Source organism: Lithobates pipiens, unplaced genomic scaffold (genome assembly GCF_037356315.1).
Source record: "Lithobates pipiens isolate NorthernLeopardFrog02 unplaced genomic scaffold, aLitPip1_a1.2 Scaffold_23, whole genome shotgun sequence".
Lineage (NCBI taxonomy): Eukaryota > Metazoa > Chordata > Amphibia > Anura > Ranidae > Lithobates > Lithobates pipiens.
In genome coordinates, this window is record NW_027507785.1 from 304541268 (window position 1) to 304567003 (window position 25736).

The 25736-nt window shown below is 48.3% G+C and overlaps 1 protein-coding gene across 9 annotated transcripts in view; it reads left to right on the top strand.

The window, feature by feature from the left end:
* LOC143926585 (uncharacterized) overlaps positions 1–25736 on the top strand; it is a 170828-nt gene that overhangs the window by 31670 nt on the left and 113422 nt on the right. For all 9 annotated transcript variants that reach the window (XR_013262099.1, XM_077450464.1, XM_077450461.1 and 6 more), the window contains exons 2-3: positions 5519–5612; positions 11659–11784. Coding sequence is in view for 8 of the 9 variants with exons in the window: in XM_077450464.1 (XP_077306590.1) it covers positions 5519–5612; positions 11659–11784 (220 nt within the window). In the remaining variant the exon portion in view is untranslated. The remainder of the gene's footprint in view (positions 1–5518; positions 5613–11658; positions 11785–25736) is intronic.

Consider the following 25736-nt stretch of genomic DNA (forward strand, 5'->3'; position numbering starts at 1 on the left):
CATCAATGGGTTACAATTCTTCCCATTGATAGTAACAATGGGGCACTATTCCTCCCATTAAAACCAATGATTGGGTGCTGGTGCCGGGTCATTTTCTACTCCCACTGGCTACAGTCTGGCCCACCTAAAGAACATTAAACTGGCCCTTTGCTTATAAAATTTGGAGAACCCTCCAAGGTTTCCTGAGTCACTGGAGCAGCGATCCAATTGGATGCTGGTCGCCCATGGGACTCTGACAGCCATCTTATTTGTGGTGGAGTTTATTTAGGACCCTGGCCCCTGGATTTGGCACACTTGATGTGAGTGGGTAGTGCAGAGTAAGGTACCCCACCTGTTAGGAACCGTAGTAGTGATAGGGAAAGGTTCCTGATGAGAAGGGAAAGCGTAGGATTGCTACTCTTTTGGACATCTTCCCTACTGGGCAGTGGGCACTAGACGGCCAGGCCACATTCTGCCCCAATCCACAAATGCTATCAGTCCGGCTAGTAACTGCTCTGTTCACGTTGTTGGAAACCGTGAGTGCACCCAGTTGGGCAGCCTGCTCCCCAGATTTGTTGTGAACCTGCATTACTTCAATACAAATTTCCACTGTACCTGTTTGTGTGAACCACATTGCTCTCCACCTACATGTGCATTACTGTTAGGCCTTATTCACATGGGATGTACTCAAGTATACACCCATGTGAGGGTCATGTTTGCCCGCACAGGCATGGGATGCACAGGTGTTGCGTGCAACAATCGCTGAGGTAGAGATGATAAAACAGTTTTATATGTGGAAGACAGATGGTGTTGAAGTCCTCCACCCTTCTTCAGGGATGGTTCTTCCAGTTTGCCATAGATGACCTGGTCCATGCCTCTTGTGAACCAGTTGTCTTCTCTCTTCATAATGTGGACCTCTCTGTTCTCAAAAGCATGTCTCTTTTTTTTTTTAAAAGATTTAAAATGATAGCAGGTTTTGCGCTGTAGAATGAAACCCCCTTATTTCTGTTTTAGAAGTCATGGCTGAGATTTTAAATTCTTCTGACTGGCTGAAGAGCACTTTGTCCCATTGCATGTTGTACATCTTCCCTGTAGGCGTAATTCCTGAAAATAACCCTTAATGTGTCAATAACAGAGATGAAGTGAGGCAGATTATATCCCGCCCCCACATTCCCCTCCATTCACCGGCTCCTCCGCAAGACGTCACTCCAACCAAGAATTTCCTTTATAATTGGAAGAACAATGACAGTTTGATGCACCCTTGCGACGTGTGCTGTTCTTCAGATAATGCTGGTGTTCTCTGAATGTAAAACACACAGGAGTAGATAACAAGCAAGCTTCCAAAAGAATCCACTTCTATCTACTGCAGATCGGACTGCCTCTCAATTTATTAAAGATTTGCAATAATTTTTGTGTGTTTTTGCAGCCCATGTTCATGCTTCATTGTTGGGACAAGGTGCCTTTGTACCCAAGGTCAAAAAGGCCAAAGCGTCCCCTATGAGCTCTGACCTGCTTTTACAGTGTAGTTTGCAGGTCCTGCCCTTTCTGTACACCCCCTGAAGAAGTGTCCAACCTCCTCTTCTGCTTATCCCCTGGTCCACCCTGCCACCCATAACAGTGGACTGTAAGAGCCTGTTTACATGTGTGCTGGCCTGCACCACTGTGCCACAACATTAAACCGAAGCCCTAATTCATTGAATGGGTCCAATTCAGTCCAGTAGGGCTGCTGCGCAATCATTCATTGGTGGGAATGGCTGCACGGTACCTCTGCTGGTATGATGGGGTCTTGAGAAGCCTTCTCGATAGGTGTGGAAACTAAATGAGTATGGGTGTGGGCCAGGAGTACTCCCTTGACATAGAGAACTCCAAGGCCCAGTGCCTCCTGATCTGAGTGGCGCTACCTGGTTTGGACATGGGATGGAAAGGCAGAGAACCCAGGGTGTCTGTGCCCCCTGGGAGTGATGTTCAAAGGGTTCTCTTACTATCACTATGAATTTGGTGGTGAGTTTGGCAAACTCACTGTGAGAACAATGAACAAGGTCATGTCACCTCTTGTTTTTTTCTACACTGTGCCCAGGAGCTAGGACTTTTCAAAACCAATTTTTGTTATCAAGCAGCAAGGCCTAGCCAGTGCACCTACCCTGGCACTCATATTTATTTAATCTTTTTTTCTCTTCACATGTTTGTCACTTGTATATTTGTCTATGTTTCTTTTCCCTTGGATGGAGGGTGTGGGTCCTCGGGCCTATCCCAAAGTCTAGGGGGAGAATGTGTGGTCATTAGGTTCCTTCCTTCCCTGAACCGGTGGGTATCTCTTTGGGAGAGCCCATCACCTAGTACTCAGTGGTTGGCTTTGGCAGACAATGAGGAGAGGGGTCTGCCAAGCCTTTTGGCTAGGTGGATCAAGTTGAGTCTTGCCCCTGTAAGGAGCCTTGCGACCTGCGGCCTCAGGGTGAGGTCCTACTTCTTCAGGGAGGAGGACACCTTAGGTGCACTTTTTATGTGTGTGTTTTTAAAATGTCCTTTTTTTCGTACACTTAGGTGTCTTGTTTTTGCGCACCACCCCTCGTTCAAAAAATAAATAAAAATGTGTTTTTACTGCCTTCTTTCGACCTTAAGTGTAAACTAAGCCTAATAATCTTGGAAACATATTTGACATATTAGAGTATTGTTTACACAAATACTAAAATCTTAGAAAAACTATAACTTGCTAATGTCCTTTCAAAATTCAGTTTCAATATATTTTTTTTTTTTTTAATACAAACGTTTTATTGAAAAAATTCAGCCAGTACAATAAAAAAGGTACAGCAGAAATAGTATAGCGTGGAATACATTCACTGGTAGGATCAACACAAGTATACATTGTAATAAGTGATGACAGTCGGGAGGAAGTCCAGTGCGGGGGAGGTAGGAAGAGGAAAGTCTCCACCGATCTTAAAGCGGGAGTCCGCCGGGAGTTCCGCCGTTTTTTGTTTTTTTTCAAAGCCAGCAGCTACAAATACTGCAGCTGCTGACTTTTAAAATAAGGACACTTACCCGCCCAGCGCGCCCGCGATGCCGGCACCCGAAGCCGATCTCTCGATCGTCTCTCGGGTGCTGCCGCCGCCATCTTGGGTATGGGAATCAGGAAGTGGAGCCTTTCTGCTTCATTTCCCGGTTCCCTACTGCACATGCGCGAATCGCGCTGCGCAATAAGGATGGTCCCCGCTGTCTCTGGGATCCGTGTGTTTCCCAGCAGGCAGCAGGGGACTTTCGGAAAGGGGCGTAGATTCTGCAGAATCTACGCCCCTTTCCGCAGATAGCTATGCCGGAAGTGGGTGCAGATACCTGTACTGTACAGGTACCTGCACCCCCCTCCCCCCTGAAAGGTGCCAATTGTGGCGCCAGAGGGGGGGAGGATTCCAATGAGCGGAAGGTCCACTTTAGGGTGGACTTCCGCTTTAAGGAGCAAGGCTACCCACTACTCGACATACACCCGTATAGAGAAAAAAAGAAAAATCCCAGATATCTGCCATCCATGGGCTGGTACAACAAATATAAAAAAAATAACAGAAACACAATAACAGAATACCAAGGGAGCTACGGGTAAATCTGTAACGAGGTACATGCACAGGAGGATCATGTGGCAGGGGGGTCCATGGAAAAGGGAACGGGGTGTTCATGGGCCAGGAGGCCATGATTTCCATTTCAGGTCATATGTGGGTATTGTGTCCATTATAGTGTGGAACACCCTTTCCATTAGTTGAATAGCCACCATGCGTTTGAGGATTTGGTCCCACAGGACTCCTGGGGTGCGCCAAATCAATATTGTTTTTAAAACAAATTGCAGATTTTGTTAAGATAAAACATGGTGTCCCTGCAATGAAGGCATTTTTTGTTGTAGGGTGGCTACACTTTGCCCATTTTGCTCCTAAATGTTCTTCTGCATTGATGTTGGGTCACATGGATTTTTGATAGGGACTACAAACCATTGATTCAAAACCTTTTTCAAAGACATAGCCCACTGTTGTCACCAATAAATGCCAGACATCCCTGGCTGTGGGAAATCAGTGTGTTCACTTAGGGTTTAAACTTATTTAAAGGGTTAGCCAACCAATAACAAATATTTCAATTTTTGGTAGATGTTTGAAAGATCAGTAATACCCAAGTGCAATCACTAATAGGTTTATAGCATAAGAGAAAAAAGATATAGAAACATTTTTTTACATATCCTCTATTCCACCAATAGTACTTCAAACTAAATTATCTTAATTAGTTTATAGGTAGAGAGAGCGTAAGATGGGATTTTTTCATTCCGACGTGTTTCGCAATAGCTTCTTCAGGGGATGTACAAGCTATTGTGAAACATGTCGGGATAAATTGTTGCAAGTACCCCAATTCTCTGTCTCCAGGACCCCCTAAACATGTGTAAAATGTTTGATAATGCACTATGTGTGCTATTTTAATTGTACTCAATAAACTTAAATGTTTTTACTAAATACATTTTTCATATACTCTTTTCAGTACAAATTGCATATAAGCACCATAAAAATCCCATTTTACGCTCTCTCTACCTATAAACTAATTCTGCAATTGGGATGAGGTGCCTACTGCATATGGGTGTTTTCTGACAGCTAGGACCAAAATTTATAAATTTTCTTAATAAATCAGTACTGATTGATGCCTTTTTGAGCAACTGCCCTCCTGGGGTCCTTGTGTATGCAACTTTGTCTACATCTGACACCCCGTTCACTGGGGGGATCTATATGCGCATTGCCTCCTCCAGCACAGATCACTATATTGAAACCAGTTATGATGTGCAACATGTTTACTTGAATTTTAAAAAACATTACCCATTTTGACAATAGTCCGAAACGTGTGATGTGTCTACGTAAGTGGGCATGGCAGCTAGCCCAACAGTTCTCTGTGGGTAGCCTCATGTTTGCCACGCTCCTGTGTCGTCAAGGGTATTCAGATGTTATGATTTTCAACTTTTTGCATATCATGGATATTTTTGTACTGTCTATTTGCTTTTTAAACTTTTGATGTATAATAAAAACATGTTTTTACAGTATATACTGGTCTGTCTGAAAAGTCCATGAGGGGTTTACTGTGCAATCATGCACTAGATTTTCTTTTTTTTATTGGTGTCAGTAGCAAGAATAGTTTCCCATTGTTGGTGTCAGTGGGAGGAATAGTGCCCCTTGGTGTCAGTAAGAAAATAGTGCCCCAGGGGCTGGATAAAGGCAAGCAAAGGGCTGCATCTGGCCCCTGGGCCACAGTTCGGAGACCACTGCTCTACATCCATCTTTATGCTGTTTTATTCTGCAGGCTTCTGTACCAATGGGAGAGTTTTAGACTGCTGCAACTGATCGGCAAATAATAAACTGTTATGCATTTTCATAGCACCCAAAGATGAGTTATATAATATTTATAACAAATAGATAAAACATGTGGCTGAGTTGGACTTGGTGGAACTTTATGTGAGATGGAAAAGGGACAGAAGAGGTTTGACAATTTCTTGCAGCGTATCGCTAACAGTCTTATGTTTGTCTTGCAGGCCACTGTCCGCCTACAACAGCCTCACCGACAAACACCTAACGGGCTACTTCAACAACACCCGGATCAAGCGACATCTTCAGAGGGCCGGTCTGGTAGGATAACCTTACCATTTTATACAGTTATTCTCAATAATCAGATAGTCGCGTGTGTAAATCCTTTCTAAAAATGAGCAGTGTAAATAATTATTTAGAGCTATCTTCAGGCCGGTCATGTGACTCGCAGCCGCTTTACAGTTCCGATGCATGTGCTGACTTCATCTGCACATGCACACTGACACAAACAAGCAATGGCACGTATGTAGTAAGTGTGTCGTTACCACGTTACCGCGTGCATGCATGGGAGTGACATCATCGAGGCTCCGGCCAATCACAGTGCCGAAGCCGATATACCCCGAAGTAACCCCCGGGGATAATCGGCCGACCGGTGCTGTGTACGGGCACCGCAACGAGAGCTTCGATCTCAGGTGAGTATTACATAATGAGGTAGTATGCTATGCATACTACCTCATTATGCCTTTGTCTTGCAGGTGTTGCTTTTTTTTTTTTTAAAGTGGGATTACAACCACTTTAAGCAGGCTTATGCTGTGAGCTAGGCCTGTTTGTTTTGATATGGGGCAGGGGAGTGGTTTAGTGTAGCAGTAGATGACTGACATGTGCCTCAGCTCTTGGGCGCCTCCTGTTTCCAGGGAGAAGTTTCTGGAAAAGGGGCAGGGCACAGAGGTGGAGAGACATGGGGTGCATGTGGGAGCCCTGACCAATCCCCAACTAGGATTGGCAGGGGGCAGGCCTCCTATATATACCCATGGTCAGCCTGCTGGGGGGGAGGGGTTGTCGGCTGGATGAACTGGATTATGGAGTGTTAGACTGTTGTGTCTGAGGGAACCCCCTTTCTGGGGGGGTGTACCTCAGATGGGGAGCTGGGAGAGAGCCTCTCCTTACACGGTCCTGGAGAGATATCCTGGAACAGGAGCTGGAAGGACAGTTGGTACGCACGTCCAGTAAAGTCATTCAGGAAGGATCCAGGGCAGGTGTCAGTGAGTGGAGAGCACAGTGGAAAGCTCTGGAAGAGGCATGTCAGAGGAGCTGGATGTAGAACCAGAGGGAGAGACTGTGGGAGTTTTGTGTCAAGTCGCTGCAGCCAGGAGGGCGGGCAGGATTTGCAAGTCAGACTTGCTGGGATCAATAGTCCATTCACATTTATTCTTAAGTAAATCCGTTGCTACAACAAAAGGGGTACTGCAGACCCCGGCCTACAAAAGGCTAGCAAGTAAAGACACTGGGACTTATTCAGAGTGCATAGTTGCCAACATTGCGAAAAAAAATTCCGGGACACTTTTTTGGTTGTAGGCGGAACCATATTATAATTAAGGGGCGGGGCATGCATTTGTAGGTGTGTCGTAGTAAAAAGAGGGGAAAGCGGGCGTGGTTTGCGTGAAATCTGGGCGCTGCATAAATGGGCGTGGCTCAAAGGGATGTGGTTAGAGTCTGAGATGAATGAGGGATGGAGAGGGAAAGGGGAAAAAAATTATTATAAAATATTATTAAATTAGGGGGTGGGGGCGGTAATAGGAAGTAGCAGTGGGTGGCCTTTATGGGACAGATGGCTGAAGGTGGATCCCCTCCTTTTCTACCCACCACCCCCATTTTGGGAGGCGAGTGTGATAGGAAGCGACAGTGAGAATGGTCTTGATGTTTTTTTTTTATTTTTGTTGTGGGGGGGGAGATAGGAAGTGGCAGTGGGTGACCTTATGGGGACAAATAGCTAATGGTGGCCCTGTTAGATTTTTGTGTATTTAAACCAGGGGTGTCCAAACTTTTTTCAAAGAGGGCCAGATTTGATGAAGTGAACATGCACGAGGGCCAACCATTTTGCCTGACATTCTTTGAACCATTAAAATTCGGTCTAAGTGTGTTCATTCGAACACTAATACAGGGCCCAACAAGAATTCTCTTGCCTTTGTGACTGTGTGTGTTGAAGAGATGAGCTCGGGCGTGTTATTTGGATATACCGTATTTATTGGCGAATAAGAGGGAAGTTTCAGGAAAAAAACTTTAAATTTTAAATAAAAAAACTGTGAAGCAAAATAAGGGTCAGTGCCCCTCTGCACGCCCACCATTGCTGGGAATGCAGCCCCCACCATTAGCCAGGAATGCAGCCACCATTAGCCAGGAATGCAGCCACCATTGCCAGGATTTCACTCACTATTCGCCAGGAATGCAGCCACCATTAGCCAGGATTTTACATACTATTGCCAGGAATGCAGCCACCATTAGCCAGGATTTCACATACTATTGCCAGGAATGCAGCCACCATTAGACAGGATTTCACTCACTATTAGCCAGGAATGTACTTACCATTGCCATCAGTGTAGCCTTGGAGGGGACATGGAGGGGGCTGGACGAGCGGCAAAAAACAGGAGAATCTCCTGTTTACACAGCGGCCTCTTTAAGAGAAAGTCCCGCCTCCTTTGATGGACAGAACGGTCGTCCAATGGCGGAGATGGGACTTCCTATTACAGAGGCTGCCGTGTAAACAGGAAATACTCCTGTGTGCACGGCGCTCGTACAGCCTCCTATCTCCAATGCAGCCAGACTATATATCTTTTGTGGCCCCGGCGCTGGGAGATCGTTGTGGGGCCACAAAAGATATATATGTTTAGATTACCAGGCGGGCCGTTCAAAACCGGACCGCGGGCCGGACTTTGGACATGCCCGATTTAAACAATAAATACAAGGCCATGCTCACTGTCATTTCCTATCACACACCACCAAAATGGAAAAAACATATATCATTTTTTTTTAAAAAGCCTACCTTCAAGCATCCAACCCCATAAAGCTCACCCACTGCCGATTCCTATTACCGCCCCCACACCCTAGATTTTTGTGTATTCAAAAAAAGTATTATAAAATATTATTAAATTAGGGGGTGGGGGCGGTAATAGGAAGCAGCAGTCGGTGGCCTTTTTTTTAAAGTACAGAAAAATCTAACAGGGCAACCATCAGCTATTTGTCCCCATAAGGTGGGGGGGGGGGGGGTCACCCCACTGCCATTTCCTATCTCTCTCAAAAAAAAAATAATTAAAAAAACCCACAGACATTCAAGGGCCCTGTTCAATTTTGCTTCCTAGAAATAAAGAAAATCCCCTAAGTGAGCACACCAACCGTGGTAGGGAGAATTTTTTTTTCAAAAGAAGCTGGGAGGACTTACCTGCCCAGTAAAGTCAGTCAGTCGCTCCTTGCTCGCTCGCTCCCTCCACGTGGCGCCGGTGGCCGAGTGTCCGCAGTCCGGCCTCAGTCTCTGCCTGGCTAGCTACAGTGGTTCTGACGTTAGTCCTCGTCCTCCTTGGTCCCTCTCAGGCTGAGAAGGCACTGAGTGTCAACACAGAGGCAACCTCCTCCGAGCTCTGGCTTTGACGCTGCAGGCGCAGCAGTGACACAGCAGCACACACCTCTTCTTCCTTCCATCCACGTGGACTAACTAGCCATGCCCCCGCTTGCAGTATTGGCAAGTGAATGACATGAGAAAGAGCATGTGTCCTCTTTGTCCAATAGAAGACAAGGAGGACAAAATGAGGCAAGGGGGGGGGGGGGGGGGAGGGGGGGACAGTCTGAGGTAGAGGGAGGACCAGGCTGTTCTAAAAGCGGCAAAATAATTAACATTTGATTGCCCAAAATTTTAGATGCCCGGGACAAGCGGCAAAATTTGGGACAATTAATGGGACAAATTAAAATCGGGACAAGGCTCAAAGATTCGGGAATGTCCTGGGATTTTCGGGACTATTGGCAACTATGAGAGTGAGGCCTAGTCATGTGCTGATGGTGTGACAGGAGTTGAACAGTGAAGTAAGTGCTCCTAAGTAGTGTGCTGGAGGAAGTGTTCTGAGGTAAAAGTCTGTCAAGTTTAGGGTCAGCCATCATGTCCTGCTGAGAAGTGTGATGCAGTATTCATCCTATGGGCATCCCATGTCCCTTTTCCCTAACCAAGTTCAATCCCCTAATAAAAACAACAAAAAACAATCAAAAGACTATTCATTGACTGAGAAGTGTGTCTAATGGAGGCCTGGGAGCAGAGTGTGAATGCTGTAACACGTAGCAACCCCGCGGGGGCCATTGCTACATGTACATTTCAAATACATGTCAAACGCAGGTAAACAGCGCCCATCGATGAGGCATAAAAGTGTTAGCTGCAGCTGGGCATTTGAGTCCACTTAAAACTACGTGTCCATCTAAGATTAGATGCACTGTATTTGCAAAGGTGTGCAAGCGAAACCCCTGTTTTTAAAACTGTTAGGCAGGATAATTTGGTTGGTTGCAGACTGGTTAGTAAGTTAAGCTAAGTAAATTTTCTTTGGTTTTGTTCCACATGCGTCGTCCTTTCATGTGCTCCTTGTGGCAAAGGCCAGTTATAGGTAGGGGCAGTTGCCATTTGTACCATCTAAGATTACCCTAAAACATTTAGGCTTCATGTGCACAGCCGCAAAAAGAGCATACAGTGTGCATGGGGCTTGTTCCCACATGCTTTAACAGGGAGTGAGGAGGCCTCCTCGCCACCTGCTTTAACCCCTTGATCGCTGCACTATCATGCTGTAACCGTGTGCATTGCATGGGGTTGCAGGGCACTTAAAGAATGGCTCCATTCACTTGAAAACGACAGAGTGTGTAATTTCTGCGGCAGCATTGTGGCTGTGCATGTGTACACCCCTGGTCACTGCCTCTGCAGCTAAAGCGTTTGGGGGCAGTAACATCACAGCTCAACCTTAGGGTTTTACTACCCCCTCAGCCGCTAGTGTGAACAAGTCCAAATAGCAGTTAAAGGGAGCCACGGGTGCAGCACAAAGCCTTCTAGTGCTAGGAATGGCTGTATACAACTCTGGAGGCCGACCAATTACATCTAGGATTGAATACCCCTGCACATGCTTATATTTAAGCAAGAGCTGGCATAAATACCCATATAGCAGCTTACAGCCATTCATTGCAATGGGAGGCTGTACCCTGTACCTGGGCTTTTAAGTCCATTTCAAACTACATGTCCATCTAAGACTACCCTAAGGCCGCGTACACACGCGGGGACTGTTCGCTGAAACTGTCCACTGAAACCAAGTTTCAGCGGACAGTCCGCTCGTGTGTGGGCTTTCAGCGGACAGTTTCAGCGAACAGTCCGCTGAACAAGGTTTTTCGGAAATTCCGAAAAACTGTCCGCTGAAACCTTGTTTCAGCGGACAGTCCCCGCGTGTGTAGGCTTGTTCGTCAAACAAAGTTGCGCGCATGCTCAGAAAGGATTTTCACGCCGAAAGTTATAATGCAGTGTATAGGACGTCGTATTTTTCGTCCCGTCGTACGTGCCGTTCACGTCATCGCGCACGGTTTCAGCAAACTGTTCGTCCGTCGTGTGTGGCCATGTCCGTCCATGCTAATTTTGAGCGGACTGTTTGCCGAAACTGTTTGACGGACAAAGTTGGGCGAACAGTCCCCGCGTGTGTACGCGGCCTAAGACTTTTGGCTTCAGTGGGTGTACAGGGACAGTAAAAAGCTGATGTAAGGGAGCCAAAGGTGCAACATACAGCCTCCCATTTCAATGAATGGCTGAACGCTGCAATATGAGGGTTTATGCCTCATAGGTGTACTACCCTGGATGTAGACCTTCAGCATTAAGGATTGTACGCCCATGTACATGCAATTAAAGTGGTTGTAAACCCTTAAAACACACTTTGACCTACAGGTAAGCCTGTCAACGCCGGTCAACGGCGATATGCTGCGAGTGGCGGCACCCATGCACATGTGCGGGAGTGACGTTATCGCGGCTTCACCGAATGACAGCGGCGGAGCAGCGAGACCCACCGAGAAGATGGATGCGGCGGACTACATGGGACAGCGGTGACTTCGCTGGCTCCTGTGTCAGATAAGTGACACATAATGGACTACTATGCGATGCATAGTAGTCCATTAGGCTTTACCTTTGCAGGGAATGAAAGAGGAAGTAAACTCATCAGGGTTTACTTCCTCTTTAAGAATGTAGAATTGGGCTACAAATCTCACTCCCGGTCCTATTTAAAGAAATAAACCGCTCTGCTGTTAGAAACTATATAAAGTATCTGGTTAGACAGAAGGGCTATAATAATCTCAATGGTTTATGTTTCAGGTCACAAGAAGCGGTAGGATCTTGACCGAAAAAGAATACAGAATAAATGCCATGAGACGGGACCATCAGAAGTACATCCGGGAATGTCTGGCTCAGGCCATATTTCACAAAGTCCTCGACATGGAGGTGAGTTATACAGCACATTTGTCACAGCCGTGGCCAATGCTACTTCTACCTTCTCTTTTGCATTCCCTTTTGCAGGGGTCAAGTCCTGGAGGAAAAAGTGTGGGAACTTGCACTCCCCCACCAAAAAAAAATAGGCTCATATGCATATATATTTCACAGAAAATACAGTGCGACATTTATTGTAAAGTGCCAGTTTACAAAAACAAAATAAGTTAACTTGTCAAACTAACAGAATAATCACGACAAGAACAAAGGGGGACAGCAGAACGGAGGGGGACATGGAGGAAAACTGGAGGGGGACAGTAGCAGAACGGAGGGGGACAGTAGCAGAACGGAGGGGGACAGTAGCAGAACGGAGGGGGACAGTAGCAGAACGGAGGGGGACAGTAGCAGAATGGAGGGGGACAGCAGCACAGAGGGGGGCAGCAGAACGGAGGGGGACATGGAGGAAAACTGAAGGGGTTCAGCAGCAGAACAGAGGGGGGACAGCAGCAGAACGGAGGGGGACAGCAGAACGGAGGACAGTAGCAGAACGGAGGGGGACATCAGAACAGAGGAGGAAAACTGGAGGGGGACAGCAGCAGAACGGAGGGGGAGTGGGGGACACAGCAGCAGAATGGAGGGGGAGTGGGGGACACAGCAGCAGAATGGAGGGGGAGTGGGGGACACAGCAGCAGAATGGAGGGGGAGTGGGGGACACAGCAGCAGAACGGAGGGGGAGTGGGGGACAGCAGCAGAACGGAGGGGGAGTGGGGGACACCGAAGCAGAACGGAGGGGGAGTGGGGGACAGCAGCAGAACGGAGGGGGAGTGGGGGACACAGCAGAACGGAGGGGGAGTGGGGGACACAGCAGAATGGAGGGGGAGTGGGGGAGACCGAAGCAGAATGGAGGGGGAGTGGGGGACAGCAGCAGAACGGAGGGGGAGTGGGGCACAGCAGCAGAACGGAGGGGGAGTGGGGCACAGCAGCAGAACAGAGGGGGAGTGGGGGACACAGCAGAACGGAGGGGGAGTGGGGGAGACCGAAGCAGAACGGAGGGGGAGTGGGGGACACAGCAGAACGGAGGGGGAGTGGGGGAGACCGAAGCAGAACGGAGGGGGAGTGGGGGACAGCAGCAGAACAGAGGGGGAGTGGGGGACAGCAGCAGAACGGAGGGGGAGTGGGGGACAGCAGCAAAACAGAGGGGGAGTGGGGGACACAGCAGAACAGAGGGGGAGTGGGGGAGACAGAAGCAGAACGGAGAGGGCGTGGGGGAGACAGCAGCAGAACGGAGAGGGAGTGGGGGAGACAGCAACAGAACGGAAGGGGAGCATGTTCACTGTAACTAACAAAGTGTGTGTAATGCCGCGCACACACAATCAAACAAGCTGGTGAAAAAGTCCGGCAAACTCTCCCCCCGTGTGTAGCCTCCGGCATACTTTTTTGACCCGAAAGTACGGCGGACTTAGAATGCCGTGTTGCACGCCAATCTTCCCGCCGGACTTGCATTTCGGCGGACAATCCGACTGTGTGTATGCAAGTCCGCCGTACTTTTGAAATGAGCGGACTTTTCCCTGAAATGAGCGGACTTTTCCCGCCCGGAGAAAAGTCCGCTCATTTCGAGCGGGTCTCCAGGTAGGCGGGGCCCGCGAAGGAGACGTCGCTGGCCCCGCCGCCTGGAATGGACTTAAAGGGGAAAAAAAACGGCGTGGGGGTCCCCCCCAAGTCCACAACAGACCCTTGTCCGAGCACCCTACCCGGCCGGCCAGGAAAGGGGGGGCGAGCGAGCGCCCCCCTCCTGAGCCGTACCAGGCCGCGTGCCCTCAACATGGGGGGTGCCTTGGGGAAGGGGGGGCCGCGCGGCCCCCCCACCCCAAAGCACCTTGTCCCCATGTTGATGAGGACAAGGGCCTCTTCCCAACAACCCTGGTCGTTGGTTGTCGGGGTCTGCGGGCGGGGGGCTTATCAGAATCCGGGAGCCCCCTTTAATAAGGGGGCCCCCGGTTTCCGCCCCCCCACCCTATGTGAATGAGTATGGGGTACAATGTACCCCTACCCATTCACCTGTAAAATAAAGTGCAAAAAAAAACACAACACACAAGATAAAATAATTTATTGCACAGCTCCGGGGGTCTTCCGTCTTCGGGGGTCTTCTTGCCGGACTCCTCCGCTATCTTCTTGTAGCTCTTTTACTAGCGGAGGAGCCCGGCATTCTTCTTCGTCGCCGCGGCCTCTTCTTCCGACTTCGGGGGTCTTGTCCCCCTCTTCGGTTCTTCTGCCGGGCCACCGCGCCTTCTTGTAGCTCTTTTACAGGCGGTGGCCCGGTCTTCTGTCGCCGCTGCCTTCCGTTCTTCTTCTTCTTCTTCTCCAGGAGATGTTGACTCGACGATCTCTCCGGCCGCAATGCCAGGGACGCGCTGCGCTGCCACTTATATAGGGACAAGGAGCGGTGTCACATGGGTTTATGTCACATGGGTTGGTGTCACATGGTGACCCCGCCCCCTTACGATGTCACAGTCCCGGAAGATGCTGGGACTGTCGCCATGTGACATCAACCCATGTGACCAACCCATGTGACATCAACCCATGTGACACCGCCCCTTGTCGCTATATAAGTGGCAGCGCAGCGTGTCCCTGGCATTGCGGCTGGAGAGATCGTCGAGTCAACATCTCCTGGAGAAGAAGAAGAAAAAGAAGAACGGAAGGCGGCGGCGACGGCGACAGAAGACCGGGCCACCGCCTGTAAAAGATCTATATGAAGGCACGGTGGCCCGGCAGAAGAACCGAAGAGGGGGACAAGACCCCCGAAGTCGGAAGAAGAGGCCGCGGCGAGGAAGAAGAATGCCGGGCTCCTCCGCTAGTAAAAGAGCTACAAGAAGATAGCGGAGGAGTCCGGCGAGAAGACCCCCGAAGACGGAAGACCCCCGGAGCTGTGCAATAAATTATTTTATCTTGTGTGTTGTGGTTTTTTTTTTGTACTTTATTTTACAGGTGAATGGGTAGGGGTACATTGTACCCCATACTCATTCACATAGGGTGGGGGGCCGGTATCTGGGGGCCCCCTTATTAAAGGGGGCTCCCGGATTCCGATAAGCCCCCCGCCCGCAGACCCCGACAACCAACGGCCAGGGTTGTCGGGAAGAGGCCCTTGTCCTCATCAACATGGGGACAAGGTGCTTTGGGGTGGGGGGCCGTGCGGCCCCCCCTTCCCCAAGGCACCCCCCATGTTGAGGGCACGTGGCCTGGTACGGCTCAGGAGGGGGGGCGCTCGCTCGCCCCCCCTTTCCTGGCCGGCCGGGTAGCGTGCTTGGACAAGGGTCTGATGTGGACTTGGGGGGGGCCCCCACGCCGTTTTTTTCGGCGTTGGGGTTCCCCTTTAAGTTCATTCCAGGCGGCGGGGCCAGCAACGTCTCCTTCGCGGGCCCCGCCTACCTGGAGACGCGCTCAAAATGAGCGGACTTTTCTCCGCGTGTGTGGGCGAGTCCGTTCATTTCACAAGTAGGGCGGATAGTACGGCGGACTTAGTACGCCGTATAAGTCCACTGAAAAAGTGCCGTGTGTGGGCAAGTAGCCCGTTTGGAAAGTCCGACGGACAGTCTGGCGGGAAGTCCGCCAGATTAAGTACGTCGGACAAACCGCTACGTGTGTACGCGGCTTTACACACTAACCTGGAAGTTTGTCAATGACTCTGGCGGGCGGCAAACTCACGGCGGACCTCGTGGGCGGGAGGACTCGGAGGCTCAGCTCAGGAGAGGAGAAGTTGAACTGGAGAAGTCTGGCAGCTCAGAGTTGGGCTGCACTGCTGGCAATGTGCTACAGCAGCTGCGGGAGTAGTCAGTGGTGGCCCCGGGACTGTCTGGCACTGACTGGGCAGTGGGCACAGGCTGGATCCTTACCAGCACTAAGTGTGGCTCTGTCTGGTGCGGTGTCTGTGGCTGGCTGCTCTCTCTTGGAGGCGCTGCTCAGCCTAGCAACCAGTTACTCAGGCATATGCAGGACGCGGCTGCTAACGAGAACTGTGTGGAAAAAGTACAGGAACTCCGTTCCCATGCGTTCCCGCAGGACTTGAGCCCTGCCCTTTTTGTTTTAAATGTGGAGCTTGGCTGCTCTTCCTTCTTGAGCACCCCTAAGACAGAAGTACCTTTCCAGAGTGGTAGGCATCATTTTTTTTGCTAGAAAATTACTCTAAACATTATATATATATATATATATATATATATATATATATATATATATATATATTGTAGACATGTCACTGGAGAAGTGATCGAGGGGGTGTACATCTCACCTAGGTTGCTACACAGTGTGAGATGGTAAATCCAGGATGGATCAGTTTCTCAGCAGCGATATGCTGCTGAATTGTTATTTAATTTTGCCGGGCCTGGGTTTATATGGAATGGCAGGTAGGTTTGGTAGAGGGACCTGTCATTCCACATCCCCGATCCAGTTCTGGGTTTGGGATCAGGTGAGCTTTGATCCTAATTAGCCTGGGAAGCTAAAGGACCTGCAGGGTCTGCAGGTGATTGCTTCTCAGCCAGGGAATGAACAATCTGTGTGTTGAAGGAAGCTGCAAGCACAGCCACTGCTGGAGCTAAAACTCACCCTGCGATATCCAGGCGAAAGACGCTGTGTTTGTAAGTGTCAGATAGGTGAGCAGAACCTGTTAGTAAGCGCCCAGCCGGGCTAGGACTTTTATTTTTGTTGTACTTAGAAAGCACGGTGTTGCTGTATATTTTGTTTGCTGGACTGTTTGTACCACGAATAAACGCCAAGATCTGCTTTATCAAATTCCAAGTCTGCTGTGAACTGTGTCCAAACACACCCTACCCCGGGAAGATCCCTTACAATTGGTGGAGAATGCGGGCAACGCGGTTGCTAGGGGCAACGGTGTGGACAGACTTGGCTACAGCTGCTGATGTCCTGGGTGAAAGCTGCAACTACACTCCAAAAACAGTCCAGCAACATGGAGGAGATGCTGAAGCAGTTTATGCAAGTGAGTTTGCAACAACAGCAGGCTCAGACAGAGGCCAATAGACGACATGAACAGTCCATGGCTGAACAACAGCAGATGATCGCTGCACAACAGCAGGCTCAGATAGAGGCCAATAGACGACATGAACAGTCCATGGCTGCACAACAACAACTTATTGAGCACCTGATAGCAAATCGAGAGGCGCCTGTGGTGATGGGAGCCGCTCCAGAGATTTTTTCTGGGAGAAGGACTGTGCAGAAAGCGCTGCAAAAGATGACTGCTGAGGACGATGTTGAGGCCTATCTAACAGTATTTGAGCGCGTGGCTGAGCGAGAGAAGTTACCAGCCGCTGAGTGGGCAGAGGTAATTGCGCCCTATTTAACAGGTGAACCTCAAAAGGCCTACTATGACCTCAGTGAGCAAGAGGTTAAGGACTATACTCGGCTAAAAGAGGAGATGCTTGCCCGACTAGGAGTTACTACTGCAGTCCGTGCCCGGAGGGTACGCAACTGGAGCTACAGTCTGGACAAATCAGCGAGGTCCCAGATGTATGACCTAATCCATTTGGCCAGAAAGTGGTTGGAGCCAGACACTTCTACTCCTGCACAAATCCTAGAGAAGGTCGTGATGGATCGCTACCTCCGAGCCCTTCCTACTGACTTGCAACGCTGGGTGGGACAAGGTGATCCTAAGAATGCAAACGAACTTGTCAACCTTGTGGAGAGGTTCCAGGCGACTGAGGACTACCTCCGTGATGTTCCTGCAGCATCTTCACCTCCCCGGAGCGCCAGATCTGTGCCGTCAGCTGGTAAGAGACTTCCATCTATTGGGGGAGTGTGGAGGGGTGCTGATGGGGGGAAAAGGGCTCAAGTGGTGTCTCAGGGACAAAAGACTGGTGATGGTCCCGGGTGGCTAAGGGGCTCTGAAAAGGACTCCTTGCCAAAGAGACCAGGCCCTATCCAGTGTTGGAGATGCCATGAGGCGGGACACGTGTCGGCCCATTGCCCTCTTACCTCTGAACCCATGGAATGTGACGCTAGCCGGCGTCAGTCGCTATTTGCGGAACCATCTTGTGCTGCAGTTCCTGGACTAGAGACTGAACCGCAAATCTGCGATATTACAATCAATGACTTTCCTGTTAAAGCGTTAATGGACTCAGGAAGCCTTGTAACCTTGGTGCATGCTAGCCTGGTGACTGGGGACTTAGAGTCTAAAAAGCATATGAGTGTTGTGTGCATACATGGTGATACAAAAATGTACCCTATAGTGCTGGCTAAAGTCGGGACTGAACAAGGCACCGTACAGTATGAAGTGGGTGTGGTTAAAAACCTCATGCATAATGTAATATTGGGGCGCGATTTTCCATTATTCTGGGCTCTCTGGGAAAAAAGAAAAATCCCCAAAAGGAGTGAGGATACCTCTAAGGGGGTTGCCTTGTCCACTGTGAATGATAAAAGTATGCAGGATGAAAATGATTGTTTTCCTTTACAGGTCCTGGCTGGGGAGGAGGAGGCTCCTCCCACTGAGCAAAATATACTAGACTTAGAGGTGTCTAGAGATAATTTTGGGGCTGCACAATTACAGGACCCCACTCTCAAAAATGCGAGAGAGCAGGTTGCTGTAATGAATGGGGTACCTCAGGAACCAGATGCTGAAAAAAGATTTCCACATTTTTCGGTGACTAATGATCTTTTCTATAGGGTTACTAAGGTTAAGGATGAGATTGTGGAACAGCTTCTGGTACCTAAGCCGTACCGGCGTCAGGTGCTTGACATGGCACATAACCATGTTCTTGGGGGACACTTGGGGACTGACAAAACGCGAGAGAGGGTTCTCCAGAGGTTTTTTTGGCCGGCCATATATGATGACATTAAAAAATACTGTGAGTCGTGCCCCACATGTCAGGTTAGTGCCCCAGTGTCACATTTTCGCAGTCCTTTGGTTTCGCTCCCTATTATAGAGGTGCCTTTTGAGCGTATTGCCATGGATTTAGTGGGTCCCATTGTAAAGTCAGCTAGAGGACACCAGTATATTTTGGTAGTCCTGGATTATGCGACCCGCTATCCTGAGGCTGTACCCTTAAGAAACACTGCATCTAAAACAATTGCACGTGAGTTGTTTTATATGTTCTCTAGGACTGGGATCCCCAAAGAAATCCTAACTGACCAAGGTACGCCATTTATGTCGAAAGTAATGAAGGAATTATGCAGACTATTTAAAATCTCACACATCCGTACCTCTGTGTACCACCCCCAGACGGACGGATTGGTGGAGAGATTTAATAAAACTTTGAAACATATGTTGAAGAAAGTGGTGGCAAAAGATGGTCGTGACTGGGATCATTTATTACCCTACCTCATGTTTGCTATTAGGGAGGTGCCCCAAGCGTCCACAGGGTTCTCACCATTCGAGTTGGTCTATGGTCATCACCCTAGGGGTCTACTAGACATTGCAAAAGAGACATGGGAGAATGAGTCCACCCCATACAAGAGTGTTATTGAGCATGTAGCACAAATGCAGGACCGTATAGCCACTGTAATGCCCCTGGTAAGGGAACACCTCCAGAGGGCTCAAGAGGCCCAAAGTAGAATTTACAACCGGTCCGCAAGAATCAGGACATTCAACCCAGGCGATAGGGTCCTTATACTAGTCCCCACTGTTGAGAGTAAATTCTTAGCGAAGTGGCAAGGTCCCTATGAAATTGTTGAAAAGGTCAGTGAGGTGAACTACAAGGTGCACCAACCAGGTAGAAGGAAGCCTTTCCAAGTTTATCACATAAACTTGATCAAGCCCTGGAAAGACAGGGAATCCTTGGTGGCGACAAATACTGTTAATAATTTGTCACCACCAATCCCTCCAGTCAAGGTAGGTGATACTCTATCAGTGTCACAGAAACAGGAGGTTCAGGAATTTTTACAGAAAAACAAAAACAAGTTCTCTGACCTCCCAGGGCGTACACACCTCATCCATCATCACATTGAAACTGAGCCTAGAAGCAGAGTAAACCTTAAGCCCTATAGGATACCCGAGGCACGTAGGGAAGCCGTATCTGCCGAGGTAAAACGTATGCTTGATCTGGGAGTAATTGAGGTGTCCCAGAGTGAATGGTCCAGCCCAATTGTGCTAATCCCAAAGCCCAATGGAACTTGGAGGTTCTGTAACGATTTCAGAAAGTTGAATGAGATCTCCAAGTTCGATGCGTATCCTATGCCCAGGGTAGATGAGTTGATTGAGAAGTTGGGTAACGCCAGGTACATAACCACCCTCGATCTCACAAAGGGCTACTGGCAGATTCCACTTTCTGGTGAGGCTAAAGAGAAAACTGCATTCTCCACCCCTGATGGGCTATTCCAGTATGTAGTGATGCCATTCGGGTTACATGGAGCGCCTGCAACTTTCCAGAGGTTGATGGACTTGATTCTGCGACCACATCGTGATTACTCAGCTGCCTACCTCGATGATGTGGTCATTTTTAGCCCTGATTGGGAAAGTCACCTCTGTAAGGTACAGGCCGTGTTGGATGCCATAAGTGATGCGGGGTTGACCATAAATGCCGAGAAGTGTGCTCTAGCCCTAGAAGAGGCCAAATATCTAGGCTACATTGTTGGAAGAGGATTGGTTAGGCCACAGCTAAATAAAATTGAGGCAATACAGAATTGGCCTAGACCCCTGACAAGGAAACAGGTTAGAGCTTTCCTGGGTATTACGGGGTATTACCGTAGATTTGTGCCGAACTTTGCCTCAGTTGCTGCTCCACTAACTGACTTGACAAAGGGCGGAAAGACAGCAATGGTCACGTGGACCCCAGAGGCCGAGAAGGCTTTCCAAAGCCTTAAGTCTGCCTTGTGCCAACCACCTGTCTTAGTTACCCCCGATTTCAGGCGAGAATTTCTGGTCCAGACAGATGCCTCTAACACAGGCTTAGGTGCAGTACTCTCACAAGTAGTGAATGGTGAGGAGCATCCAGTGACGTACTTGAGTAGAAAACTAACCCCGGCCGAGAAAAATTATGCCATTGTGGAGCGAGAATGTTTGGCAGTAAAGTGGGCCCTAGAATCGTTAAAGTATTACTTGCTAGGCAGGAAATTCAAGTTGGTGACAGACCATGCCCCCCTAACATGGATGAAGTTAAACAAGGAGAGAAATGCGAGAGTGACTAGATGGTTTCTGTCCCTACAAAACTTTAATTTCACTGTGGAACACAGGCCAGGGAAATTACAGGCAAATGCTGACGCATTGTCGAGGGTGAGTTGTCTGTGGGGACAAAAGGCTCAGCCCTCCGGTCTGAAAAAGAGGGGGGGGATATGTAGACATGTCACTGGAGAAGTGATCGAGGGGGTGTACATCTCACCTAGGTTGCTACACAGTGTGAGATGGTAAATCCAGGATGGATCAGTTTCTCAGCAGCGATATGCTGCTGAATTGTTATTTAATTTTGCCGGGCCTGGGTTTATATGGAATGGCAGGTAGGTTTGGTAGAGGGACCTGTCATTCCACATCCCCCGATCCAGTTCTGGGTTTGGGATCAGGTGAGCTTTGATCCTAATTAGCCTGGGAAGCTAAAGGACCTGCAGGGTCTGCAGGTGATTGCTTCTCAGCCAGGGAATGAACAATCTGTGTGTTGAAGGAAGCTGCAAGCACAGCCACTGCTGGAGCTAAAACTCACCCTGCGATATCCAGGCGAAAGACGCTGTGTTTGTAAGTGTCAGATAGGTGAGCAGAACCTGTTAGTAAGCGCCCAGCCGGGCTAGGACTTTTATTTTTGTTGTACTTAGAAAGCACGGTGTTGCTGTATATTTTGTTTGCTGGACTGTTTGTACCACGAATAAACGCCAAGATCTGCTTTATCAAATTCCAAGTCTGCTGTGAACTGTGTCCAAACACACCCTACCCCGGGAAGATCCCTTACAATATATATATCTATATATACCCTAGGGAATTAAATGGCGGTCGTTGCAACTTTTTATGTTACACGGTATTCGCGCAGACATTTTTTTGGGGGAAAGAAACTTTCATGAAGAAAAAAAAAAAACACTTAAGTTAGCCCGAATTTTTGTATACTATAAAAGATGATGTTACGTTGAGTAAATAGATACCTGACATGTCACTCTTTAAAATAAAATCTCCATATGCGACACATTATAAAAATGTTTACAGGTTACATGTTTAGTTACAGAGGAGGTCTAGTGCTAGAATTATTGCTCTCACGCTAACATTTGCAACGTATGCTACCTGTGTGTATCTGGCTCATACTAGCCAGTGCCTCACCAGCCACTCACCTTACCGCACGTCCCTAAGAACATATATATATATATATATATATATATATATATATATATATATATATATATATATATATACAGTTGTGCTTAGAAGTTGACATACCCTGGCCGAATATACGATTTTTGGGCCATTTTTCAGAGAATGTGAATGATAATACAAAAACTTTTCTTTCACTCATGGTTAGTGTTTGGCTGAAGCCATTTTTTTATTACTCAACTGTATTTACTGTTTTTTAATCATAATCACAGCAGAAACTACCCAAATGACTCTGATCAAAAGTTTACATACCCAGTTCTTAACGCTGTGTATTGCCCCCTTTAACATCAAATGTGAATGGAGCCTTAAAGTGATATTAAATTCTCAGTTTTTCAAGCACATTCAACAGCTGATTAATTCACGTACTGAGTATGCAGCTTCTTTAGATTTTAATCCTTGACTATGTTCCAGTTGGTGCCATGACGGCTGCCCCAGATCTCCTATTTCAGCATTATCCTTTATCTTTTAGCATCCTACGGAGCCACCCTTGCATGCTGGGACTAGAGCTGTTCCTCCTACGCTGTGTCTGTCAATAGAAACCCACAGCCCCCTAACCTAGGGTGGCCTTCCCCTGCCCCCTCATCCCCCCTTCTATCTCCAAGCTAGCAGACTGGCTCCAAACCACACTGTCCACTGTTAAAGTGATTGTAAAGATTGTTTTTTTTGTTTTTTTTTTAAATAACAAACATGTCATACTTACCTCCACTGTGCAGCTTGCTTTAAACAGTGTGGCCCCGATCCTCGATTTCTGGGTTCCCCCGGCGGCTTTCGCGGCTCCTCCCCACATCAGCTAACCCTATAGGAGAAGCGCTCTTCCAGGGGGTTACTTTGTGGGCGCGCTCCCGAGTCCAGCATTTGCATCCATAGACACAAATGCCGGACTTGGCCCTGCCCCCGCATCATTGGATTTGATTGACAGCAGCGGGAGTCAATAGCTGCACATAGATTACTGGGGACTACTGTTTATTGTAGTGTGCTCATGTGTTATGCTAACAAAAAAAACAATGAGGGTTTATTACTGTCATAACTTGAATGTGGTGAAAATCCACTTTGTATTGAATACCCAATCAGATGTAAGAAATAAAAAAAAACTACCGTATTTTTGGTTGCATATGATTGGACGATGGAAGTCAGCAGAGCTTCACCTCAATTCGCTAAGTAAGGGAAAATTCCCTTGCAAAGTTAAAGACCTATTTTCCTTTACTACAGTAAATCAACTCCACTGAGTCAGAAAAAACAATATTACAGTTAGGGATATCCGACTTTTCTTCAACTTTCCTGACCAGCACACTTGCACTGCCTCAGCGATTTGGACAGTAGTGAAAATATTGGCTCAGCATAACAGTCAGGCAGCTACAATTTCACAATGATATCAGAAATGGTAGCCTTGTATTTCTCCAATGGCAGGTCTACGTTATTGGATCCTGAAGAGTCCGGTACACAGTTGCTTTCTCTGTATTTCTCCAATGACAGGTCCACTTTATTGGATACAGACAAGTGACAAGCTACATCTGGTGGCCCTCACTCTGGGACCCAGTCAATGCACATGTGCTGAAAATCTGGGGAGAGAAGCCTCTTTCTCTGCTGTCACTGTTGCCGGCCACCAAATTGCCTTTACATTTGAAAAGTGACAAGTTGCATCTGGTATTTTTTGGTGACAGGCAACAGTGGGAAGCTTCAGTTGGTGGTGGGATAGGGACAGTCCACATCTGGTGGCAGGCGAAGTGACAAGCTGCATTTGGTGGCAAGTGACAATCCGCATCTGGTGGCAGCAGACGTGGCAAAAGACAATCCGCATCTGGTGGCTGGTGACGTGACAAGCTGCATTTGATGGCAAGTGACAATTCGCATTAGGTGGCAGGCAACGTGGCAAGAGACAATCCGCATCTGGTGGCTGGCGATGTGACAATCCATATCTGGTGGTAGGTGACCTGACAGGCTACATTTGGTGGCAAGTGATGATCCGCATCTGGTGGCAGGCAAAGTGGAGTGACAATCCGCATCCGGTGGCAGGCGATGTGACAAGCTGCATTTGGTGGCAAGTAGCAATCCGCATCTGGTGGTAGGTGACGTAGCAAGGAACAAGCTGCATCTGGTGGCAGGCGACGTGACAAGTGACAATCTGTATCTGGTGGCAGGCGACGTGACAAGTGACAATCTGTATCTGGTGGCAGGCGACATGACAAGTGACAATCTGTATCTGGTGGCAGGCGACAATGCAAGTGACAATCCGCATCTGATGGCAGGAATGTGACAGGCTGCATTTGGTGGCAAAGTGACAATCCGCATCTGGTGGCAGGCGACGTGGCAAGTGACAATCTGCATCTGGGGGCAGGTGACGTGACAAGCTGCATTTGGTGGCAAGTAACAATCCGCATCTGGTGGCAGGTGACATAGCAAGGAACAAGCTGCATCTGGTGGCAGGCGACGTGACAAGTGACAATCTGTATCTGGTGGCAGGCGACATGGCAATTGACAATCCGCATCTGGTGGCAGGAACGTGACAGGCTGCATCTGGTGGCAAAGTGACAATCCGCATCTGGTTGTAGGCAACGTGGCAAGTAACAATCTGCATCTGGTGGCAGGCGACATGGCAAGTGACAATCCGCATCTGGTGACAAGTGACGTAGCAAGTGACAAGCTGCATCTGGTGGCAGGTGACATGGCAAGTGACAAGCTGCATCCGAAGGCAGGTGATGCGGCAAGTGACACACTCAGGGCTCCTACTGATTCTGCATTAAGGTGAGTTGAGCTATTTCATTTTATATTACAATGTAATAATAGAAATAATGCGCTGCAATCATCCTGACACCATATTAACCATGGTGCCGGGATGATTGAAGCGTCAACACCAGCCATTGCCCCAAAATATTGCCCGTGAAAAAAACACATTCCACGCAGCCGACCCCCGGTGCCAAAAAGTTTCTTTCTCTCTATTTCTCCAATGACAAGTCCTCTTTATTGGATACAGAAGAGTGCAGTACACAGTTTCTTTCTCTGTATTTCTTTAATGACACGTCCTCTTTATTGAATGTAGACATGAGTCTAGTACACAGTTGCTTTGTCTCTTTTTCTCTAAAGACAGGTCCTCTTTATTGGATACAGAAGAGTGACAAGCTGCATCTGGTGGCCCTCACTCTTTCTCTAATGACAGGTCTTCCATATTGGATACATAAAAGTCTAGTGTAGTACACAGTTGCTTTCTCTGTATTTCCCCAATGACAGGTCCTCTTTATTGTATACAGAAGTTGCCTGCTTATTAGATAAGTGCCCTCTTGGTACTTCTTTCCCTGGGGATCTTGTATTTTAGGGATCAGGTTCTCAGGAGACACGGCCTGATCACCTTCTGAATTCCCCCAGTGCCACCTTAGAGAAGACTCAGCCTGAGCCGTGGCACGGAACCTGGCGCTCCTCAGAACTGGCAGGCTGTGAGATGGGACGGCCTTGTAACATTATTCTGGTGTGGGTGGCAGCATAGAATAACTGGACACTGACACGAGCCTGGCATTGTCCTCTTCTTCTTTCTTCTCACCGGTCCCCATTGTCCTGGCAGCCATGCGTTGTTGGGAGATGAATAATATATCAGCACAACGTGGCGTGCTGTTTGTCCCTTTATCCTACCCCATTGTCTCACCTGGTTTAATGGGGGGTTCTATCTTGCTTTTAGTTTTACTACACTGTC